Source organism: Bidens hawaiensis, unplaced genomic scaffold (genome assembly GCF_021521415.1).
Source record: "Bidens hawaiensis isolate Kalapana, Puna unplaced genomic scaffold, B.hawaiensis_p1.1 tig00023985_1, whole genome shotgun sequence".
NCBI classification, from domain to species: Eukaryota; Viridiplantae; Streptophyta; class Magnoliopsida; order Asterales; family Asteraceae; genus Bidens; species Bidens hawaiensis.
The window spans coordinates 67,742-92,535 of NW_027493769.1; the positions used below are offsets into that span (position 1 = coordinate 67,742).

Here is a 24,794-nt window from a genome sequence, read left to right on the forward strand (position 1 = left end):
GCTTTTTTCCTCCAAACTTTCCAGTTAAATATGGATTGTGAATGAAAGTTTATAGCCCATTAAATTATTACTAATTTACCATATCTCAATTATCATTTCCATATTGCCATGAGAACATAATTGTAAAGTTACATTTTTTTTCCTATCTTTTCTTTCCGATCTAACTCAAGAATGTAATTAACACTTTCTTTTCTTTTCTTTTATTTTAACTCGAGAATACTTTTTAGATATATAATTTCTTTTCCTTTCTTCCTCTATCTAATTTTATCATTTTTTTCCTTGTATTTTAAACCCGAGAATGTAGTTTGTGTCTATCAAGCATTATTATAAATCCTGGGGGCTTTACCTATGTAGTTTCGAAACCTGTTGACCACATTTTTTTACCAATAGAACAAAAAAATATTTTTTGGGTTACTCCTGAACTTCTCTTTTAGATTCGTCACTGACATGCATGGTAGCCCGTTTAGGGAACTATTTTCTTTTTTTTAGACTCATTGTTGTAAATTATAGCTAGAATGTACGTATCTATTTGAAATCCGTACAAACGCCTATTCAAAAAGTATATATATACACGACTAGTCACTAGTGTGATAATGTATCTTATTGTAAAAGAATACATAATTATTGTATCATCTATCAATCTATCATAGTGAATAATAATAACTAGTAGACTCCCGGCGCATTGCGCCGTAGTTGTGCAACGTATGCGTTTATTTTATCGTGTGTCCCGCAAAGATCGGTTGGTATTGGTTCTAGATAAAACATAACCCCAATAAACATGTTAGAGACAATACACAACATGAGTTTGAGCCGTTAAGAGATAAGATATGACCTCGGTTCCTCCCATTAGAGATATAACCTAACATGTCCATCCCGTTAAATATACAAAAGAATGTGAAAAGGTAGAGGCCTAAGTCAGACATAGACAAAATCAAGATGCTAAATATATAACACATATATATTAATTAATAGCAGGGACTAAAATATGTATAACTCAAACAACAGGGACTAAAACTGTATAACTATAAACTTTACTGTAGATTGCTACAGTATTTCTTAGGTTTCCTTTTATATATAATAATAATAATAATAATAATAATAATAATAATAAGTGTGAACACACACTACACATAAGTTTGATTCGACTCATAAAAATTAAAATCATATATATCCCCATTAAAGCAGCCATGAAAGAGAACCAAGTAATTGCCTAAACTTTTCCACTAGCTTTCACCTTCATTACTTTGGAAAACACATGTTCTCCTTTCTTGACTAGTGAACATGCACACATGCACTTTACTTTCCTTGTCTCAAGAAGGAAACTTCCAACCCCCCCCCCCCTTCATCCAGTTATTATTATCCGTGTTTTTTTTTTCAAATCGACATATCATCACCTACTTTTCCTTTATTTCTATATCAGTTCATCACATACAAATGTGCACAGGCCCATTTTTGTGTTGTTTTTGCCCACAAACTAACGGTGGAAATACAAACCACTCCAATGAAGGTCCAATGAAGGGAAGTAGTTTGTAACATGCGTTTGCAGATTCAAACAGTGCCACGTAAACTCAATTGAAGAATGCTATAAGTAACTATACAGTTGTTACAAAAACAACCCATGAAGTTTAATTGCTGACAATTAATACTACAAAAATACCAACATTAACTTTTTGCTAGCTTATTTTCAACAAACTTACCTTAGGTCATTCGTTACGTTGTAATGTGAGATGTGAAAAAAAAAAATGTATTACGTAGTGAGTTTCACATTACACACATAAGAACATTTGTTGTGGTGATATATATCGAGCTAAGTTATTGATTTTTATATTAATAAACAACTTAAAAATATAAATTAACGCTAAGATGACCAACAATCTCGTATTAACTTTTCGATTATAATCACTTATATTATACTTAATAACATTTAAACGCTAAGGTAGTAACTGTCTTAACTGATTACTTTGCTTGTAGTTGTTCTTGTTCAAACGAGTGAATGACTCAAATGTATGATTAATTTACTCATAAGTTACTTGATTTATATTTTATTATCAAGTTTTAATTTATTTGCAATTCAAGAAAACATAAACAATTAAGTTAAAGAAAAAGAATATTATATATTCGTGACCGTGTTGAGATCGCGTATTACACGTATACCATAAAACAACATTAAGCAATACGCGTCAATATTTATTGAAAAAAAAATTCAATGATACAAACATAAATACTTTTATTTGTTAATATGAACAAAGATTTATAAAAAAAATTGGAAAAAAATCCAAAGATTTATTTGTCAAACGAGTTTAGCTGATAGCAGAGCCGGCTTCGAAAAGACGAAAAAAATTTTGGGCCAAAGGCGAAAAGCTTTTTGGGCCTTAAATAAAAGAAATATTTTTTTGGGGTTTAAACAATTTAATTTGAAGTGGGCTACCTAGTTAGATGTCATACCTCTTTGCCACTAGACTAAACCAGTGGTTATGAAATTATGTTGAAACATTGATTATACATAATTTTTTTTTTTTCATAAAAATACATATAAATTTAAAAAAAATAAATTTCGGGCCTAGCGGGGTGTCGGGCCTGTGGCCGTCGACTACCCGGCCACACCCCTAGGCCGGCCCTGGCTGATAGTGAGCTTCTCGAGCTCGAAGAGAGCCGAGCTTTTCTTAGCCCGAGCCTCAAACAAAGCTCGTTTAGCTATCGAGCCTGAGCTCGAGCCTTGTATGCAAAACTCGTTTAGGTTTTGTCGAGGCTTGTGTGTTTTCAAGTTTTACCTATTCTAGACTTCTATGTATTAATTTCACATTGTGCAGACGAGATCAAGGCGAGCTTAAGCTTGTTTAATATATCACATATAGGGTTATTCAAAAAACTCACGACTTGAAGCTCGGGCCCGTGGCTCGCTCGATAAAATTAGCTAAAAAAACTTGATTTGAAACAGCCTGAGCTAAGTTGGCTCATTTTTGTAACCGAGCCAAAATAAACCATGGCTCGGCTAGGGACATAGCTCGTTCGTTGGCTCGATCTTATGCCCATTTAACTTCAAAATCGAGCTCAAGCCTAGCTGAGCCATCTCACTTATTTTCGAGCTCGAGTTCAAAACCACCCTGAATCGACTCGTGAACAATGCTAAATTTGCACGAGCTTTAGTCAAGCTTATCCTCATTTAAGATTTTTCTCAACATATATAAATTATACATGAAAACATATAAAAAAATTAATTAATAAAAAATAAACGAACCAAACCAAAGTTAAACTGGTCGTTACTTGTTTAAAGTGGCTTTAAACACAATTATTAATTTGTTAAAAGAAAGAAAAAAAAACAATAACTTTCTTTTTTGTTGTTTAATTTTTGCTTGTATCTTAAGCTTATTATTATCTTTCTGTTACCGTTCCAGATCGGAAAATTGTTTTCAAACGCATTAATTTTCCGTTCAATTCACACATTTATGCGTTTAATTTATGATTTGTGTAACATTACGTGATCAATTAGGGTTCGTGATTGATAATAATAATAGTAATAATAATAATGGATCAATCTTCGGGTTCATCTGATTTTGATTATTTATTCAAGCTGTTGTTGATTGGGGATTCAGGAGTGGGTAAAAGCTCTCTGTTATTAAGTTTTACTTCTAATAACGCCATTGAAGAACTTTCACCTACTATTGGTAGGTAAACAGTAACATATTATTATTATTATTATTATTATTATTATTTGATATTATATAATTGAAGCTTATAAATAGTTAACATTATGGTGCAAACGAGCCAAGCCGTGAGCTTGAGCTGAGTCCGAGTCTCAAACAAGGCTTGTTTAGTTAATGAGCCCGACCTCTTATGTATTTATAAATTAAACCTTTTTTCGGGTGTCTATATATTTATTTCACACTGTACAGCCGAGATTTGGCTCGTTTCATTTTATTATTATTATTATTATCTGATATTATATAATTTAAAGCTGAAATACTTAACACATCAAATTGTTATTATTATTATTATTATTATTATTTCAACTGCATTTTATTTGATATAATCGATTAATAGTTTGAAACGAGGCTAGCTTTTTTAAGCCCGAGCCTGGAATAAAGCTGGCTTAGCTAATGAGTCTGAGCTCGAGCCTTTTATAGGAAGATGTTCAGTCTTAACGAGACTTGTGTATTTTTATGTTTGATAGCTTAAATTTTTTCTATAAATGTATAACATTAGTTAAAAATCGTATTAGTTAATAAATTGCTTTATATTTTGATATTATATGATTTGATAAAAAGCTCGAAACAAGCTGAACTTTTTCGAGCTCGACTGCTCGAGTCTCAAATAAAGCTTGTTTATTACGAGCCCGAGTCCGAGCCTTGTATGGGAAGCTCGTTTGGGTTTAATGAGCCTTATATATTTTTAAATTATAGCTCTTTTAGACTTCTATGTAGTAGTAATTTTAATTTCATACTGCATAGTCTAGCTATGGCTCGTTTAAAGTACTATACGAGCTTGAGCCGAGCTAAGGCTCGTTTAAGGGTTTTCTCAAATTATGTACAGTTAATTAAACAATTTTCAATTTCAATGGCATTTTATTTGATAGTATATAATTTGAAGCCGATAAAAACGAGCCTAGCGACTCGAATGCTCGAGATCAGCTTGACAAAATGCTCAAAACAAGCCGAGCTTTTTCGAGCTCAAGTCAAGTTTTTTGAGCTGGAATTAAGCCCGGGCCTTAAATAAAGCTTGTTTAGCTATCAAGCATGAGCCTTGTATAGGAAGCTCACTTAGGCTTGTTGGGCCTTAAAGAGTCTTGTGTATATTTGAATTTGATCTCTTTTGGATATCTATGTATCAATTTCACACTGCACAGCTAAGCTTAGGCTCGTTTAATGTTTTTTTTTTCAAAATATATAAAACTATTAGTTAAAAAAGTATACAAATTAGTTAATACATAATTAAAGATCCAAACCCGAGCATTAGAAAATGAGCTTGCAATGAACCGAGCTCGGGCTCGGCAAGTTCAGCTTAAAATTAGGGGTGCAAACGAGTCAAGCCGTCCGAATGCTCGAGATCGGCTTGATAAAAAGCTAAGCTTTTTCGATTTTGAGACGAGCCCGAGCCTAAAATATAGCTTGTTTAGTTGTTGAGCCCGAGCCTAGAACGTAGAGTATTTTAAAGTTTACCTCTTATGGACTTCTATATGTTAATTTCACACTGCATAGATGAGCTTTGGCTCGTTTAATGTACTACACGAGCTTGAGCCGAGCTTAGGCCCGCTTAAGGTTTTTCTGAAAAGATATAAGTTTAATTAAAAATGTGTATAAAGTAAGTAATAAATAATAAACGAACCAGTCCCAAGCCAAGTCCAAGCTTGAAAACGCGACTCACGAATCGAGCTTGAGTTTTAGAAAATGAGCTCGAAACAAATCAAGCACGAGCTCTTGTAAGTCAAAACGAGCCGACTTCGAGCCTAGTCGAGCTTGGGCTCTGCTTGGCTCAGTTCGTTAACACCCCCTGCATAACATTGAAATACTTAACATTAGGGGATAAACGAGCCGAGCCTTTCAAATGCTCAAAACCAGCCTAGCGTTTTTGAGAAGCTCTAGGTTTAAATATAGCTTATTTTGTTATTGAACCTGAACTCGAGCCTTGTGTATATTTAAAGTTTACCCCTTTTGGACTTCTATGTATTAATTAACACTGTACAGCCGAGCTGAGCTGTTTAAGGCACTACACGAGCTCAAGTTGATCTTAGGCTCGTTTAAAGTTTTTCTCAAAATATATAGAATTAATTAAAAACGAATGAAATTAATTAATAAAAAATAAACAAGCCGAGTCCGAGCTTGAAAAATCAACTCATGACACGAGTTCGAGCTTTCGAAAATGAGTTCAAAACGAACCGAGCTTGAGCTCTTGTATGTCAAAACGAGTCGAGCTCGGGCTCGGTAACGCCCTTACTAGTTAACATTTAAGTTTAATCACTATTCACCATTATTACAGGTGTGGATTTTAAGGTGAAATATGTCACAATTAATGGAAAAAAGTTGAAGCTTGCTATTTGGGACACTGGTAACTATTTTCATTTTCTAATTATCTTTTTTTTATTTAATTAAAAGCCATTTAAATATATTATATTATCTAGTAAAACTTATGTGACAAATATTATTTTGTAGCTGGACAAGAAAGATTCAGAACTTTAACTAGTTCATACTACAGAGGAGCTCAAGGAGTTATAATGGGTACATGAATCCATTTAAGTTATAAAAATCGTATCTTTTAGTTAAATAATATTCACTAACTGCCTCATGTGGTAAATTTAAACAGTTTATGACGTAACACGAAGAGAAACGTTCACTAATTTATCAGACGTATGGGCGAAAGAAATTGATATGCACTCGACAAATCAAGATTGTATCAAGATGCTTGTTGGCAATAAAGTCGATAAGGTAAATATAATAAAAACAGGGATCGATTATATATTTGTTAACTTTAACGTGTAGGGTCAAGTTATTCTACAAAGGGAGATGAGAATGATTTGTGGCCACACAAAAACCTCTAAAAAAATAATGATAAATTAATAAACAAATCATAACTCAAAATATAAATAAAAAAACAAAAAAAAAAGTTGAAAAACCTAAAATGTTTTCCTTGTCATCCTCGTCCAAAAAAAAAGACATAATGTTAAGGCTAAATGATCATCGTGTCTTTTTATTTATCATTGTGTTTTTTGTTTGTTTTCGTCATTGATTGTCTTTTTTCTTTGATATTGCGTTATTACTCAACATTGACATTGTGTTATATTTTCGATCTATTGTGTCTTTTTTTAATTTATCATTTTGTTTTTTGCTTATTTTCGTCACTGTGTGTTTTTTTTAAACGAGAAAGACGTGGGAAATGTTTTATTTTTTTTTTTTACTTTTTTCGTTTTCTATTTATATTTTGAGTTATGATTTTTTTAATTATTTTTCTTGAATTTTTTTTAAGGTCTTTTTTAGGCCAAAAATCATTCTCACACTTGTCATTTTTGTCTCCCTTTGTATTTTAACTTTCGTGTAATATTAATTATGCAGGAAAACGAAAGGGTTGTCACGAAGAAGGAAGGAATCGAGTTTGCAAGGGAATACGGATGTCTGTTTATCGAATGTAGCGCGAAAACTCGGGTTAATGTGGAGCAGTGTTTTGAAGAACTTGTTTTAAAGGTATATGTTTAATGGATTATAGTTTTTTGGTATATTGGTTTTTAATAATCCCAATTATCAACATTTGGTCGTTGCCGGTCCCAACTAACGAAATGCTTGGTGACGGTCCCACCTTTTATCATTTTTTTCTACCAATGAACCCTAACTAACGAAATCCTAATGTCGTTAGTTTTTGATGATGTGGTATGCTTGCGTGTCACAAACTTGCTTATGTGGAATATGTGTGGCGTGCTTATGTGGCAGATTGCACCACCGCCACCACCAAGGCCGCCACTGTCACCACCGCAAGACCGCCACTGCCATGATGGCAACCACCACCATTGCGACATCTTACCACCACCTGCTACCACGACCAAAATATGCGAGTGTATATCTGTCTGTCTCTTTTGGTCGTTGTGGTGGCAGGTGGTGGTGCAATGCTGCGGTGGTGGTGGTGGCAGCGGTGTAATGATTGCCATATAAGCACGCCGTGTATATGCCACATAAGCGAGTTTTGACAGACTGGCACGCCACGTCATAAAAAACTAACGGCGTTAGGATTTCGTTGGTAGAAAAAAAGATAAAAGATAGGACCATTTCGTTAGTTGGGACTGGTAACGACCAAAATGTGACCGTTGGGTATATTTAAAACCAATATACCCAACTTCTTAGTAACAGTTTTGTTAAGATAATATTTTGTAAATGTTAATATGCAGATTTTGGATACACCTAGTCTTACTGATGAAGGATCAACTGCTGTTAAAAGAAACATATTTAGACAGAAGCCAGTTGCAGATGCATCAACCAGTGCCTGTTGCTAAAGGTGATATGTTTTTATATAATATTTATTGTTTGGTCATTTATATATTTTTAATCTTCAAAATTGTCTAGACATTGTTCATAAAGAAAGCTGTAAATTTCATCTTAAATGCATTGCTTCTTTTGTTATTAATATTTGTTAATCTTATATTGAGCTCTTATATAGTTTAGGGGTGTTCGTTGATTAAACCGAAACTACAATTTTGTAGGTTAATCGAACATATCATTTGGGCGTTTTCTTTAGCCTGAAAGTTAACTATAAACCGGTTTTTTGTTTCGGTTTTGGTTATTTGGTTGACAACCAGTATACTATTTTCACTTAAAGACTAAAGTTGTAATACTTTAGGCAAATCTTACTATCGATTGTAGATAAAAGGTATATTGGTTTTTAGTAGTCCAAATTATCGCATTTTGGTCGTTGTCGGTCCCAACTAACGAACTGGCTGTTGACGGTCCCAACTTTTAATGTATACGTTCCCAATGGTCTGCGACTAACAGAATCCCAACGTCGTTAGTTGCCGGAAAACTCACATTTTTTTTTCCGGAAAACTCAACACTTTGTCCCAAACGTCTTTGTAACTTTGTGTCGCACCTTTAAGAACTTTTTTCTAGTAAAAGCCCCAATTATTGAGGTCGCCGGAACCCTAGAACCATCGTCAGAAACAGTTGGTGGTGCTCAAGTGGTGGTGTTTGGTTGGTGGTGAGTCAATTGGTGGTGGTGGCGGTGTTCGGGTGGTGTTTTCTGGAAAAAAATGTGACTTTTGCGAGCAAAAACGTTTTTCCGACGATCTGCAACTAATGGTATTAGGATTCCGTTAGTCGCGGACTGTTGGGAACATATGCAGTAAAAGTTGGGACCGCCAGCAGCCTATTTGTTAATTGGGACCGATAACGACCAAAAGGAGATAGTTGAGACTGATAAAAACCAATATACCTAGACAAAATAGATGTTCGGTTCATGTGGAATGCATGACCTCAAATACCATCAACACGTTTTGGATGCAACGAGTGTAATATAGTAACTAGTAAGCAAAACGAATAGTATTGATTGGTTTCTCAAGATTGTTTTTGTTATACTAAATCCTGTTTATTACATTAATTATATATTTGTATAAAAACAAGCTAGGACATTGTATGCATTAAAATTATACTACATATGAATTAAAGTATACAAACCGTTTAATTTGTTTCCGTTTGCCTATAATCTTTCTAGTTGTCTCGTTTGAGATAAATAACGAACTGAACCAAACAGGCCCGCTCATAGTTCATTCATGACAAATGGGTCGAAACGGATCATTTTTTAGTTTAAAAACATAATAAAAAAAGTTATTCATGGCCCATGTTAAAATAATAATGTGCTAAAATTATATAGAAACTGTATTTTGTTATAATGTGTTTTAATAATACTTTGATTATATGAGTGAGGCCAACCCATGAAACAAAGTGTCACTTCTTGAATGGTCCGGTTTGCAACATGTTTAATAACCGTACTTATATTCAACAAACAGATATACTGTTTACTAGTCAGACTGAACTCAAGAACTGAATAACGTCTTAGTTAATTTAAATATATTTATATAATATTATTAAATAAAAAAATTTACTATAGTTATGTCGTCATTTTACTTATATTTAAAAGATAGAAGAACTACGTTGGTTTCTTGAAGAAATCAAAGCATGAAAATATTAAAAATTAAAAAATTAAAAAATAAGAAAGACAAGCTATTTACTTTACATATACTCATCTTCTGTATCTAATAAAAAAAAATAATAAAGAACACAGATCAGCTTTGTAGGCTACCTAAAAGTTAGTTTTCTCGCGTCTCTCTTAACTAAACATTCGATGCCATGTGTCGACTTCATCAGTAGTCTAGATTTTGATTTCTCATCTTTCTCCTATTAAATAATACTCCATGGTTTTCTTTAACTTGGTAAATAATATTCTTGCACCATAACTCATTCTTTAAACTTTAATAAAAATATGATTGAGAAATATAAGATATGTTATTTAAAATATATATTTTATAAACATTTACAAGAAATATGATTACACATTTCTTTCGAACCGAGCACTGAAACGGAATACCAAACTTTTTATTAGTGTTTGCGACTTGTAACTTTCAGACTCGTAACTTTCAAAGAAGTTAAAGTTTGTCTGTACCAGGCCCATACAGTTAAACCCTTCGAATGCCTGGGTCCTAATCTGACCGATCGGTCCGATCTAACCCTGAAAACACTGGTCTTGTGGTCCATACCCTACAAGTACAACCAAACACAAACCCACCTTTTGCAAAAGCAAGTAATGGGCATATTTTAAAAAAGTAGTTGCAAACTCACAAGACATCATTAGCACCACACATCAACCGTTATAATACTGTTTTTTTCCCGCGAAAAAGCTTTCACAAATTATTAAAAAAAAACTAATAATAATAAAAATAATAATAATATACACTCTTTAACTTTCCATCTTTCTTTATTCATTCCTCTATGAATCATGATCTCTCACTCTCTCTTTCTTTCTTAACTTTTCACACATTCTATTCTGTGCATTCTGATCCTGGAATTCGGGATCGGGTTTTTCGGGTGTTAGTTTGTGTAGTGTGTGGATATTATTATTATTATCAAGATTATTGTGATGGTGAAAGAAACTGAGTATTATGATATTCTTGGTGTTAGTCCACATGTATCCGATGACGAAATCCGGAAAGCTTACTATCTCAAGGTATGTTTTTAGTATCAAAATCCTAAATCTTGTTTTCAGTATGATCGATTTTGCTAATCCAAAAGGGGGTTGCAGCGCAGCTTGTTGTCTGTTTTAAAAACCTGTCACTTTCCTGTAATCGTTTAAAATTATTCAGTTAAATGTTTCGAGTGATTTAAATCATTAAATGATTAAATCCCATCATTTTATTTCAGTTTTTGATTATTTGAAGTTAGTATGATGTTGAAATTTGAACACACTTTTGTGTCATTTTTGACCCGTATATTTTGACCTGCTTTGTGAAACAGGCGCGACAAGTTCATCCTGATAAAAATCCAAATGATCCGCAAGCGGCTGAGAGATTTCAGGCAAGTGTTTCGAGTGATGTTTATATATATTTTTTTAATGGATTTAACTACTGTGGTTTGTTTAATATAATTACGGTTATCGTTTATAAGTAGGTGCTTGGTGAAGCTTATCAAGTTTTAAGTGATCCATTGAAGAGAGATGCATATGATAGGAATGGAAAGGGATCCATATCAAAGTAAGTATGGGCTTTATATTAAATAATAATAAAAAAATAGCCCGTTTAATAAAACGGTCGGGTTTGGGTCGACCCGTTTAGTTAAACGGGTAGTTCACAATTTGGCTAACATTTTCATGGGTTCGTTACTTCATTTTAACAGGTCGGCCCAATAACCCGTTTGTGACCCGTTTAAGCATCTCTTTACAACTCACCAACCTGATTAACACGTTTGCAGCTTGATTATTATTTTCCAAATTAACCAACTCGTTTGATATGTTTTAGATAAATGGGTTACACGGGTTGCGTTCGGGTTGGCCTGTTTAATTAAACGAGTATTTGTGCGTTTAAATGGGTCGACCCACTAACCCGTTTAACCCATTTTATACAACCCGATTAATATTTTCACAATTTGATTATTATTCGTCAACCTGCCAACTCGTTTGACACATGTAGATAAATGAGTTAAATGGGCCGTGTTCGGTTACAGTCTAGGGGTGTGTAAGAAACCGAAAAAACCGATCCGAAACCGAAAAACTGAAAAAACCGAACCGAAACAAAAACCGGCTATTTGGTTTTATGTTTTGTAAAAACCAAACCGAACCGAATTCCTAATATTTTTTTTTTTTATATTTTATGTTAAGTACTTTATAAGAATTTAATAAATATGTAACTCAAATATTTTTGGTCAAATGTATAATAGTCTATTATTTTACAATTAACAAAATTGTTTATACCTAAATTCATTATTTGTTGCCGAACTTTTTTTCCGGCCTAAAAATTTCAAGCTAAAATGGCAAAGACCGAAAAAACCAAAACCAAACCGAAACCAAAATTAAAACCAAAAAACCGAAATCGAGCTGTTTCAAAAAATCCAGAAACCGAAGTTTTGGTTTTCGGTTTGGTTTTAGCTGAAAATATGGGTCTTGTTCTGGTTGAACAATAACTCGACCGATTAACACCCCTAGTTATATGTCACAAACATCATATGCATAAAACATATATTAATATTCTTACATTATCCATCATTTCACAGGGAAACAATGCTGGATTCGACTGCGGTTTTCGCTTTTCTTTTTGGAAGTGAGTTATTTGAAGACTACATAGGTCACTTAGCAGTTGCAACAATGGCTTCTGCAGAGTTAGTTGGTGAAAATGATACCCCTGAAATATTACATGAAAAACTCAAGGCAAGTAATAATAATATGTTATGAATTTGAATGATGATTTTTTTATTTAACTATTTTTTTAAAATATTTTAAATTGTAGACTATACAAAGAGAAAGAGAAGAAAAATTGGCTAGAATGTTAAAAAACTTTGTTCAACAATATGTTCGAGGCGATAAAGAAGGGTTTTTGCACCGAGCCGAATCAGAGGCAGAACGACTTTCGCATGCAGGTTGTGGATGCCTCCATTTAGGCCTGTTCGTGAACAAGTTCGTTTATATTCGTTTATTTAATAAGCAAACAAACATGAACACAAAAATTTTGTTCGTTTAATTAAACGAATGAACATGAACACATGTTTCGTTTGTTCGTGAACGTTCGTTTATTTATGTTTGTTAATGCTCGTTTTTTTACATGTTAACAGAAAATAATTAAATATTATCTAGATGACTCATTAACTTAATGGTTTTATATATTCATTTAAGTGTTTTCATTTATGTTTTTCTTTGTTTTCATTTACATTAATTCATATATGTTCGTTTATGTTCGTGAACTGTTCGTTTAGAGTTAAAACAATCAAACATAAACGAACAAGAACATGTTCATTTTTTAAATAAACGAACATGAACACAAAATATGTGTTCGATTAAGTGTTCGTGTTCATTCGGTTCGTTTACAGGCCTACCTCCATTGTTGTTGTTATTATTATTATTATTATTATTATTATTATTGTTATTATGACCCCTTTTAAACTACTATTGTAACAGCTTTTGGAGCAAATATCTTGCATACTATCGGATACATGTACGAAAGACAAGCTGCACAAGAGCTCGGAAAGAAAGCAGTTTACCTTGGGGTACCATTTATGGCCGAGTGGGTTCGGAATAAAGGGCATTTTTGGAAATCACAAATTACTGCAGCAAAGGGTAACTAGAATAAATATATAAAAAACTCAAATAAAATAAAAAGTTAACCAACAAATTTTTAAGTTTCTAAATTTTTAAAAAAATAATTATTACTATTATTATTATTATTATTATTATTATTGGGTTATATGTATAAGAGTAAACTGCGGTTTTCGTCCCTATGGGTTTATCTAAATTTATGGTTTTAGTCCAATAGTTTCAATTTTGCGATTTTTGTCCCTATCACTTGCAATTAAACCCGAATTCATTAACCCCGTTAAGTCTGGTCGTTAAACCTATTAGCGTGCCCCTCACGTGAGGGACATTTTTGTCTTTTTTCTCCCCAAATAAACCCCATTTGCAAATTGCAAGCTCCCCTCACGTGAGGGGATGGGGTGTATTTGGGGGAAAAAAGGACAAAATTGCCCATCACATGAAGGGCATGCTGATGGGTTTAACGACCAGACTTAACATGGTTAATGAATTCGGGTTTAATTGCAGGTGAAATGAAACCACATGGACAGAAATCGCAAATTTGAAACTATTAGACTAAAACCGCAGACTTGGACAAAAACCACAGTTTCCGCCCTCATCTACAAGTAGATGCGTGTTTTTATATGTAGTGATTGATGTCAGTTCAAAAAAACATCTGAAATAAAAAAGTTGGGACCGTATTTTTCGCATTATAATATGTCTAAAATTCTTTTTGGAACTTAGGGTGTTATATAGTTATAGAAAGTTTGAACAAAGTTGGTTATATATTTATAAATTATAAATACTAACAAAAAAAAATGGTTAGTAAGTACATATGTTGATTATCAAGTTACTATACTAACTTATTTTGGTGAGAAATGGTTCTAGGGGCTTTTCAGTTGCTGCAACTTCAAGAAGAAGCGAGCCGCCAGTTTAAGAAAGACGGAAGCGGGCCCATAAACGACGTTGAATCACATCTAAAATCGAGCAAGGATACACTCATGAGCTCACTCTGGAAACTTAATGTTGTTGATATTGAAGTTACACTTTTGCATGTTTGTCAAATGGTAAGTGAAAGTATATAATGTTTTTTGCTGTTAAGGTAAGATCATTGAAGATTTGAGTTTTGTTTTGTTTTGTTTTTTTTTGGTAGGTTCTTCATGATAATAATGTGAAGAAGGAAGAACTTAAAGCTCGTGCGGTTGCTCTAAAACTGTTAGGAAAAATATTTCAGGTGGGATTGAGTTTTGATGTTGTAATAAACAGGTCTGTAAACGAACCAAGCGAGCATGAACAAGGGCATGTTCGTGTTTGTTCATTTAACTTTAAATGAACATGAACACTTAATCGAACACGTATTTTGTGTTCGTGTTCGTTTATTAAAAAATGAACATGTTCATGTTCGTTTGTCTAAAATATGAACGAGCAGTTCACGAACATAACTGAACAAAGATAAACAAACACAAATGAACATATATGAACAAATATAAATGAACACAAACAGACATAAATGAACACAAATGAACAAATATAATACTATTAAGTAGATAACTCTTCTAGATAATGTTTAATTATTTGCTATTAATATGTAAACGAACATAAATGAACATAAATAAAACACGAAACATGTATTCATGTCCGTTCGTTTAATTAAACGAACACAAACTTTTTGTTCAAGTTCGTTCGTTTATTAAATAAACGAACTTCCCACCAAACAGTTCACGAGCAGTTCACTGAACGTTCGGTTTGTTTACAGGTCTAGTAATAAATATGTTTTTACAACTTTGATTTGATGGTGATGTTTATTGGTTTTAGAGAGAAAAACAATCTCAAAGTGTTGGAACATCAAAGAAGAAAGTTGCTTCCGATATTCACGACGATACAAGCAGTGACGATAGTAGTGACGATGATGAAGATTCACCAAGAACACTCAGTTATCGAGCCCCGTTTATCACACAGGTTTGCTCTTTTCATAATCTTTAAAAGTTGAACATAATCATATCTAATGGCTTGCAGCGCAGCTTCTTGTCTGCTTACCTTCTGTCTTTCTTGATGTAAACATTATATTTTATAAAGTATATGGTTTATGTTAAAAGTTATACTTGCATAGTATTGGATACTTATGATTGCATGTATATAACAGGGAATTGGTAGGTTATTTAGATGCTTGTGTAACCCGTCGTATGATGTGGATGATGACGATGATGACGAGATTGTTTACAAGAGCAGCAAGTGAATGAAATTAAGGTGTTGCAAATATCCGGGATGTAGAGGCGAATTCGGTTGATGTGAATGAATATTGTGTGTTAATTTTTGTGGAATGTTACTTATACAAAACAGTTATATATAAATGAACATATGAAGTTGTTGATTTATACTTTTTTGTTAACATAGTGATCTTGTGATACATAAATACAGCTATATTGATTTCGTTTAATACGGTTTAAAGATACACATAAATACAGATATATTGTTTTATTTGTGATACATACAATGGTTATTTAACCACATTATATCGGACCAGCACTATGTACAAGTGTTTATACAATTCTCACACCTCTGCTTAAATTTAACATCCAGTCTAACGATATTATGTATTGTTTTATGCGAATAGATGTGTTATTTAATTAGTAGACTAGTTAAAATCCCATATAACACTTACATATTAGTTTAGCAGTGGTAGTTTGTCCATGTATTGTTTTAAATTTTTTAACACAATTAGATATTATGTAACATAAGAGTATTTATAAAAATAAAATTTTAAAAAATTAGTTGGAATAAAAAAACATAATTTTAAATAACATTATGTTAATATTAAGTTGTTTTAAAGGTAATAATGTAAGTTGTTAAAAAGAATAAACATTTTAATGAACATTAGCCAACTATTTACTGTTAACTGTCAAATACAAATAGAGCAAGAAACCAGAAGATAATAATACAAAGTGTAAACTGCGGTTTTCGTTTCTGTGGTTTGTTCAAATCTACGAGTTTCGTCCAATAGTTTCAAATTTGCTATTTTCGTCTATGTGGTTTCATTTCACTTGCAATTAAACCCGAATTCATTAACCTCGTTAAGTCTAGTCGTTAAACTCATCAGCGTGCCTTCATGTGAGGTGCAGTTTTGTCTATTTTCTCCCCGCGTGTGTTGTGTCGATTTAATGAAGAGCATAACACAATATATCAGAGAGGTATTTTACCGTAAAAAAGGAGAGATTGTGTGATAGGATTAATATATTTATGCATACAATAAGATAACATCTCAGTTCTGATGATTTTTCGCATGAACTTAAGCATAAATGAATTCACTTATTTCACATCTAAATGCTTCCACATTAAAGATAAGAAAGGTAGCATCAAATCTGGCTAGTACTTATTTAAATTAAAATAACAAATTTATAAACATTATAAGGAGTGAACTGCGGTTTTCGTCCTTTTGGTTTGTCCAAATATGTGGTTTTAGTCCAATAGTTTTAAATTTGCGATTTTCATCCTTGTGGTTTCATTTCACTTACAATTAAACCCGAATTCACTAATCCCGTTAAGTCTGGTCGTTAAACCCATCAATGTGCTCTTCACGTGAGGGGCAGTTTTGTCATTTTTCCCCTAAATACACCCAACCCCTCACATGAGGGGGCTTGTGAATTAGGTGTGGGGTTTATTTGGGGAGAAAAATGACAAAACTGCAGCTCACGTGAGGGGCACGTTGATGGGTTTAACGACCAGACTTAACGAGGTTAATGAATTCGGGTTTAATTGCAAGTGAAATGAAACCACATAACGAAAATCACAAATTTAAAATTATTGAACTAAAACCACATATTTGAACAAACTATGTGGACGAAAACTGCAGTTTACTCCATTATAAGATTTCACATTGGTATGTCCTTAGGGAAGTCTTGTGGATGTCTTTGTATTGTTTCTCTAAGCATTGTTTCTTGCTCTACTAAATTTGAAGGTAATTCATCATATACATCTGTGAACATGTCTCTAAGTGGTGGCATATCCTTCTTTTCGGCTTCATCGATTGCGTGTTTAACCTGCAAACGCTAGTACTCGGTCAACTGTCTCACAATACTAACTTTTGGTTATATGAATATGGACACATTGAATCGAGTCACTGTTTCTAAAAAGAGTGAGCTGCAGTTTTCGTCCCGTGGTTTGTCCAAATATGCGATTTTAGTCCAATAGTTTAAATTTTCAAATTTGCGATTTTCGTCCCTGTGGTTTCATTACATCTCCAATTAAACCCGAATTTATTAACCTCGTTAAGTCTGGTCGTTAAACCCATCAATGTGCCCCTCACGTGAGGACCATTTTTGTCCTTTTTCTCACTAAATAACCCCCGGTCGTAATTCGCAAGCCCCCTCACGTGAGGGGGCTGGGGTGTATTTGGGGGAAAAATGACAAAACCGCCCCTCACGTGAAGGGTACGCTGATGGGTTTAACGACCAGACTTAACAGGGTTAATGAATTCGTGTTTAATTGTAGGTGAAATGAAACCACAGGGACGAAAATCGCAAATTTGAAACTATTGAACTAAAGCCGTAGATTTGGACAAACCACAAGGATGAAAACCGCAATTTACTCTTCTAAAAATGATTATGATCAATTTACCTGTTTCTTCGCTTCATCATGAAGCTCGAGTTCTTCTATATCGCTCCACCAACCTTTTCTCTCGCCCCATTTTCTTAATCTTGTTATAGGAGAATGCATTGTTTTCCAATGGTCGATTTCATTCACCGATCGATACTTGGTGGAATCATCTGATGTAGAATGGTGACTTACTCTATATGTCATGGCCTTGTGTTTCACCATCACAATATGTACGTAAAAGATAAAACAAATCAGTATTAAGACTTTCACTTAACAAAGTAAAATTAAGACAAAATTACAAATGTTGTGTGCGGGCGGTATCATTTATATGACAAAATACATTCGCTTTTTGTCATTTACACTAATTGTCATCCAAAAGCTCAGTTAAATTCAAACATGCCAAGACTTAGCGGGGTTTTTGTTTAACATATTTTATTTAGTTTCCTTTTCTAATAATATATTTAATTTGTATTTTAATTATAAATACTTAAATAGTTTGAGTAAAAAGACTTAAATGCCCTCACATGCCAAGACGTAACGGGGTTTTTGGATGGTAGTTAGTTAAAAGGACGAAAATCAAACAAACATGTCATGTAAAGAACAACGCCTGCAGATAAACTTTTTAAACGATCCGATTCATAAATTGCATATGTTTAAATGACAAAATTTGTAATTCTGCCTAAAATTAATAAATTGAATCAAATATGATTATAAGAACACTAGTTTATATAACTTTACATAATACTTTAATTCATATAAATTATTTTGAAGGTAAAGTATTTGTTTATAACAAGTGACTTAATTTTTTTTAATTTTTTTATAAATAATCATTTGATTTGGTTTAAAAAAATATTTGATTGGGTATTAAAATTTTGATTTAAAAAAAATAAATGTAAAAATAGTTGTTTGCAGTTATATCATAAAAGTACGAATAAAAACTATGATTTATTAGCTGACTCTGAGTATGTTTACGGGTCTTTTTGAGAGTTTGAAAAGAGATGATCTAATATATACCAACCTCGATAAGTATTGGTCGTTGTTCGCTAATGGCTATTTCACGAGCACTACGAAAAACATTATAAACCGCGAGAGCGTCGTTGCCATCTACCCTAATACTTGGAGTTCCATAGCTTTGGCCTTTCACGACAATCCCATCGCCTGCGCATATGCAAGCCATTTCAATGAGAACCGGATAGTGACATTGTGACACACCAAAAGCTTCACTAAAAGTAATATTATCGGAACAATTACTTCGAAATTGTTCGGTTACAGGAGTACTAATAGCCCATCCGTTGTTGCGACATATGAACACAACCGGAGCATCCATAACCGCGGCAAAATTCAAAGCAGCATGAAAATCACCCTTCATAAGAAAATAACACCGACAGTCGTCAAAAAACATCGTCACTGTATAATAAAATCATAGTTTTGAAATATGTGTAAAAATAATTATACATTTTACCCCACAAGTGTCAGTTAGTTACATAATTAACCTCATATATTTAACCTTTTAATTTGATAACCCTTAAGTTTCATTAAGTTACACAAAAAAACCCCACAAGTTTTTAACATGGTACGAATCAGTACATACGAACTCTTATTGACCAAGTTCTCGTTGCAGCATGCGGGTTTAAAGCAACTAGCTGAGTTCTAATTAAAGAACGAATGGAAAACAAATATTTCTACTGCCTCACTCGCACTACCGTCTCCGAAAAATGCAACTACGCATGAATCCTTCTTATCCATTTTTAGCGAATACGCCATACCAACTGCTTGTGGGAGCTGTGTGCTAAAAGATGTAAAGATTAAAAAAAAAGATGTTTTATGAGAGTGTTCAAAAGTTGAAATAAAAGCATAAGTAATTAAGATTAGGGGTGCAAATGAGTTGAGTCGAGCAGGTTGTCCCTGAAAATCATTTAAAAATTTTAGTTATCGAGCCTTGTATGGGAAGCTCGTTTGGGCTTGTCAAGCCTTAAAGAGCCTTCTGTATTTTTTAGATTTTGCCTTTTTTGGAATTCTATGTATTAATTTCACACTGACAACCAAGCTAGAGCCGAGCTTTGGCTCCTTTAAGGTTTTTTTCTCAAAATATATAAAAATAATTAAAAACGTATATAAATTAATTAATAATATAATAAAATGACCCGAACCCGTGATTTAAAAGATGACTCACGTACCGAGCTCGAGCCTAGTCAAGTTCAAGCTCAGCTCAGCTCATTTATACTCTTAATATTTTAGGGTAACATACGCTAAGGGTGATGAGAGGGTAATAAAATTGAGTTTCTTTGACCCATAATGAATTGGCATTTTTCTGCCTTTGCCATGGCCTTTATTGTTGCCGAAGCATTGGTTTGCAAAGTCTTGTATTGTGAATCCACGCCATAACAATATTCCTGGCTCTCTATACTGCAATTTATAATATATAGAAGTATAAAACAAATGTGCATGATTTATATAAATGATATAATTTTACTTTCTAAAGTGAATGTTTGTATGCTAGCTCATTCCTACTTGAGTGACACGTGAGTAATGGATGAAATTTAATAATAATAATAATAATAATCAGGGTCGTCTCCAAGAATTTAAATACCTCAGCCGAGCTGAAATAAATAGGCCCATAGTCCTTAACAAATAATGATATATATAAGCTAATTTTTAGGGATGAAAACTAGGTACTCCGTCTCCGCGAATTTAAACTAGCTAATTTTTAGTGATGAAATATATAAGCCCATTAGCCTACTTCGATTTCTTTTTTGGATTAGTAAATTTAGGGAAAAAAAACTTCTGGATACTAGGTATATGAATGCGTTAGTGATGGAAACTAGGTATTCTGTCATCGCAAATGGCGGAATATGACACCTTATCACGTTTTAATGTTTTCAAACTAGTAATGCTATTAAAAAAAACTATATATGTATCAACATTATCTCTTAATTTTTAAAGACACAATAATTATGCGTCAACCGGTTCCAAACATCATACATTTTAGCGTGGATTCATATGCAAATACCGATAATAAATATATTTTATAATTCCTTTATAAATCAAGTAGAGGGTTTAGTAATACTAATAGTAAAACTTAAAGGTTAAAATTGTGTATGTTTAAATTAATATTAAAATAAGTGAAGGGCCATTTTTGTCATATGCCAAAACTTAGATTTGAAATATGATGGCCCACCACCTTCTTCCTTATTGGCTGGAAAAATATGATGGCCCCACCTTCATGCACCTTCAACGTTTCTCCATAGCGCTGGGAGACATTTTTGGACTCGAAACACTCCCAAAACGCTAGGGAGGGCGGTGTTCCCGTCGTCTTGGGTGCGTTTTCTCCTCCAAAATGTCCCACTACGGGGGGCCTAAAAGATCATGCCAGTATTTTAGTAGAATGTTTTTATTTTCAAAAAATTATATTTTTTCTAACGACAAATTAGTCTACTCCTAAATACGTACCCATTTAAAACATCTATATCTTCAACGTGAATATTAGAAGTTTAGTCAAACCTGAGCCAATACTATGTCCTCAGAGCTAAGTGCTGCAGCTGTTCCAAAATTGATAGCTTCCTCACCAAATGAGGTTAAATAGAATAATAATCTTCCTTGCCTTTGTGCTTCATAAAAGAATTTATCCGTAGTATTTAAGTGTTACCATGCCACTATACACTTTTAGTGCAACTTCTTTACTCACCTAGTCATTGGTACAACAAAGGAATCAACAATATGTAGGGAAAATATTATATATATATATATATATATATAGGATGAATATTCTTTCGAGTTAAGAAAACCCGTAAATATTTAAAATTCGATTAGTCGTTGGTGAGAAGTGGAGTTCTGATGGAGACCCAAGTATTGAAGAACGTGTCATGTTATATTTGGAGGTCCATGATTGTGCTTCCAAAGGTGGCCCACGAAAATGGGCATAACTTGGCCCAAGAAGCTCCGTTTCAAGCCCATTACCAGTCAAATCGAAGCTTGAGACGAAGAGCACATTGTGGCAAACAGCCTATAGTGGTTTGGCCCCTGTCCGAAGCCCAAAAACGCATCCTAAATAAAGTTATGGGCCTTTTTATGTTTTTTATTGGTTTTTACGTTTTTCTTTTTGGGTTTGTGTTTGGCCCATGGCCTTTTTTGGGCCCATTTCGTATTAGAAGGTCTATTTATATGTTTCTTATGTAATTGGAAAATGCAGACTTGAATTTTGATAATAAATATTCTTCACTTCAATTTTCCTTGACCTTTAGGTGGGATTTGGGGGTTTTGGAAGTTCATCACGAGTATTCTTAGAATCAATGTGATTCGATCTTCGTTATCGTTATACTGCTGCATCAAGTTCCCTTTGTACAAAGGTTCGAAAAAATATTTTAGATTGGTTGGATTCTACTAGGTGAAAGAAAAAAAGAAACGGTTTAGACGATCGTGTTTACTACTTGGTGGATAATCTGGAGAGCTCGGAACGAGACTATTATTTGTTAGCTAGTAGAGTTACAATACACTCTTTTCGATTCAATAGTTTTGATATCTTTTTTTTTATTTTCTTCACGTAATTGTAAGTTTAAGTTAAGTTAGGTAGAGTGGCTTAGATATCTGCTTCTTAGTATGTAATTTATTTTTGTTTTCCTCTCAGTTAGGATTTTTTAACCCGGAGAGGTGTGGTTTTCATAGAGTAGATTTATTATTAAAAAAAAATAAGAAAAGAAAAGAAAAACCATGTGTGACAATATTATTTTTTTTTCTCATATACAATATATGTTATTATCTTCCTAATAACAAAAAAATTAAAAGAAAATTGAAACCAATGTTACTAGTGACATTTTGTTACATATAATTACAAAATAGTAACATTTTGTTACGGATTGTGTAAAAAATAGTTTAGGTTTTTTTTAAAAAAAAAAAAAATCATTTCGAAAGATTAATAATATATATTACATAAGAAAAAACTTTTTTCATTCTTAAATAGGATTTTTACGGATTTTCACAGTTAACTCAAGTGATCAAACAAGTACTCGGTTAATAGAAATATCGATCATTACTAGTTCCGACATGTTAGCAGACATCAAGTAACCATCCTCATCAAGTACTCGATAACATTGCACCCTTTTCTCCGACGAACCGGGCAGAAACTTCATCTGAGTTGTATACACGATCTCGCCGCCTGGAAAACCCGTAGCCTGGTCCAACAACAACAATTATTATTAGTTATTATCCTAATAATAACATCTTTATGGTACATAATAATATCTTTATGTACGAATAAGTGGGGTGTGGAAGGTACATAATATTTATATGATTGTTCAATGTCATTATTAGTATTTACTTTTTAGTGAAAATTCAGGCACTTTTATTTATCACATGGTCACTGACTCATTGTCACATAGCTACAACAAGATAAGACCATATGTAACATGTATTTGTCTTGGTTTTGTTGTGTTCCTAACAATATAACGTGTTAAATGATGAACATGAAATGCCTTTAAAAGTTTTGTGGAAGAAACAATAATACCAAAATTATCTATACCTACTAAATAAGGAACTGGTGTTCCATCCAACCACGTGTAACAATTTTGTGAGTCTACAATTATTTTTCCCGTTTTTTTAGGGTGCTGCTATTCATATATCCACAGGGATTTTAGAGAGAGTTTGTGCACAAGAGAAATTCTATGTAAAAAGGGTGTATGAATAGTAAAAAGTGTGTTTGAATAGGCAATGGCTTCTTTTATTTTACCCATTTGTATTAATAATAATAATAATAATAAAACATAACATATTAAATATAGTACTTATTTGAGATACTTTTAGACATCCAACATTGTTATTGTGGCTTAGTGGTAGGATGTTTGGGTTCTACAGTGAAGATCCAAGTTCGATTTCTACTTGTATCACTTTTGGTAGATTATGACAATGAATGGTTTGAGTTAGGTATTGTGCAAGGTTTCCAGTTCGAATCCCAAGCTCATTCGGGTTTTCTTCCCACTGTGTGTTACACCAAAAGTTTTGCTCTTGTGGCGGCACAACGACTGCAAGTGGCTGCCGACGGTATGGTTTTCTGGGAGAATGCCTAATGCCAAACTCCGAAGCAATGTGGACCCGATTAAGACAACATAGTCTGGACATAGTGAAATAACATGGCTCTCTAAATTTAAGAAGTACGATAAACCTAAATACAAAAAACCCAGTTTGTGCACCTCTAGTTTTATGGAAGAGAACAATGCCAAAGCCTCATCAAAGGTTTCTTTTCTTACAAAATTTGTAATGACATGTCGTATACGTATGTAGCCACATGTATCTATACCTGCTAAATAAGTAACTGGTGCTTCGACTATATGCAATAATTCTGTGAGTCTAAACTCATTTTTCCCGTTCCCTTTATTTTACCCATTTGTATTAATAATAATAATAATAATAATAATAATAAAACACTAACATATTAAATGATATAGTAACTTTGAGATACTTGACACATTAGTCAGTAATTTACACGTAATTTTAATCATATCTTAACTCATACTAATTAATTTCAAAATATTTTTAACGTGTAGTACGAGTGCATGATCATAACAATACGATTAATATTAAGCATTGATATATTTACCCGGTTTTTTTCAAAAGCAGCACCACCAACGTCGTCATCGTCAACAGATAAGATCTGTTTCTCAGCTTTCGTGGAGGTGTAACGGCGAAAGGCAGCAGATGTTGAGCTGCATGAATACGAATAACGGAATGCGAAAGTTGCCCTTTTATCATTACTTGATATATTACTAGGAAGATATGAAAATGAAGAAGCAGTAGTTGCTTGATAAGAGTTTAATGCTAGGCTAGTGCATATTATTTTCTTGACAAAGTTACCACCATTTGTTCTTGATCTTGTTAACCATAGCATGCTCATTTTCTAAAGAGAGAGAGAGAGAGTGACTTGAGTTGTGGTGTGATGTGAATATCTTCTGCTATTTATTAATGTAATGCAA

At 33.2% G+C, this 24,794-nt stretch overlaps 2 protein-coding genes, 1 long non-coding RNA gene and 1 pseudogene across 4 annotated transcripts; 2 read left to right on the plus strand and 2 right to left on the minus strand.

The window, feature by feature from the left end:
- Positions 1-3,508: 3,508 nt before the first annotated feature.
- Positions 3,509-8,040, plus strand: LOC143568388 (ras-related protein RABC1-like). Its single transcript, XM_077054560.1, has 6 exons — positions 3,509-3,665; positions 5,974-6,042; positions 6,147-6,212; positions 6,298-6,419; positions 7,044-7,172; positions 7,868-8,040. The coding sequence occupies exons 1-6, from the start codon at positions 3,527-3,529 to the stop codon at positions 7,970-7,972; spliced, it is 630 nt and encodes a 209-aa protein (XP_076910675.1). The 5' UTR covers positions 3,509-3,526; the 3' UTR covers positions 7,973-8,040.
- A 2,543-nt stretch (positions 8,041-10,583) lies between these two features.
- On the plus strand, positions 10,584-15,564 carry LOC143568389 (chaperone protein dnaJ 10-like). The gene is made up of 10 exons (XM_077054561.1): positions 10,584-10,692; positions 10,980-11,039; positions 11,133-11,215; positions 12,231-12,384; positions 12,464-12,593; positions 13,129-13,287; positions 14,128-14,306; positions 14,393-14,473; positions 15,055-15,198; positions 15,383-15,564. The coding sequence occupies exons 1-10, from the start codon at positions 10,606-10,608 to the stop codon at positions 15,473-15,475; spliced, it is 1,170 nt and encodes a 389-aa protein (XP_076910676.1). The 5' UTR covers positions 10,584-10,605; the 3' UTR covers positions 15,476-15,564.
- Positions 15,565-17,102: 1,538 nt separating this feature from the next.
- Positions 17,103-19,234, minus strand: LOC143568415 (2-oxoisovalerate dehydrogenase subunit alpha 2, mitochondrial pseudogene; annotated as a pseudogene). Its single transcript, XR_013141575.1, has 3 exons — positions 18,851-19,234; positions 17,854-18,039; positions 17,103-17,276 (listed from the first exon to the last, which is right to left on the minus strand). The product of XR_013141575.1 is annotated as a 2-oxoisovalerate dehydrogenase subunit alpha 2, mitochondrial pseudogene (transcript).
- A 299-nt stretch (positions 19,235-19,533) lies between these two features.
- On the minus strand, positions 19,534-21,510 carry LOC143568391 (uncharacterized). Its single transcript, XR_013141571.1, has 3 exons — positions 21,334-21,510; positions 20,081-20,238; positions 19,534-19,621 (listed from the first exon to the last, which is right to left on the minus strand). It is a non-coding gene; the product is annotated as an uncharacterized LOC143568391 (long non-coding RNA).
- Between the last annotated feature and the right edge of the window lie 3,284 nt (positions 21,511-24,794).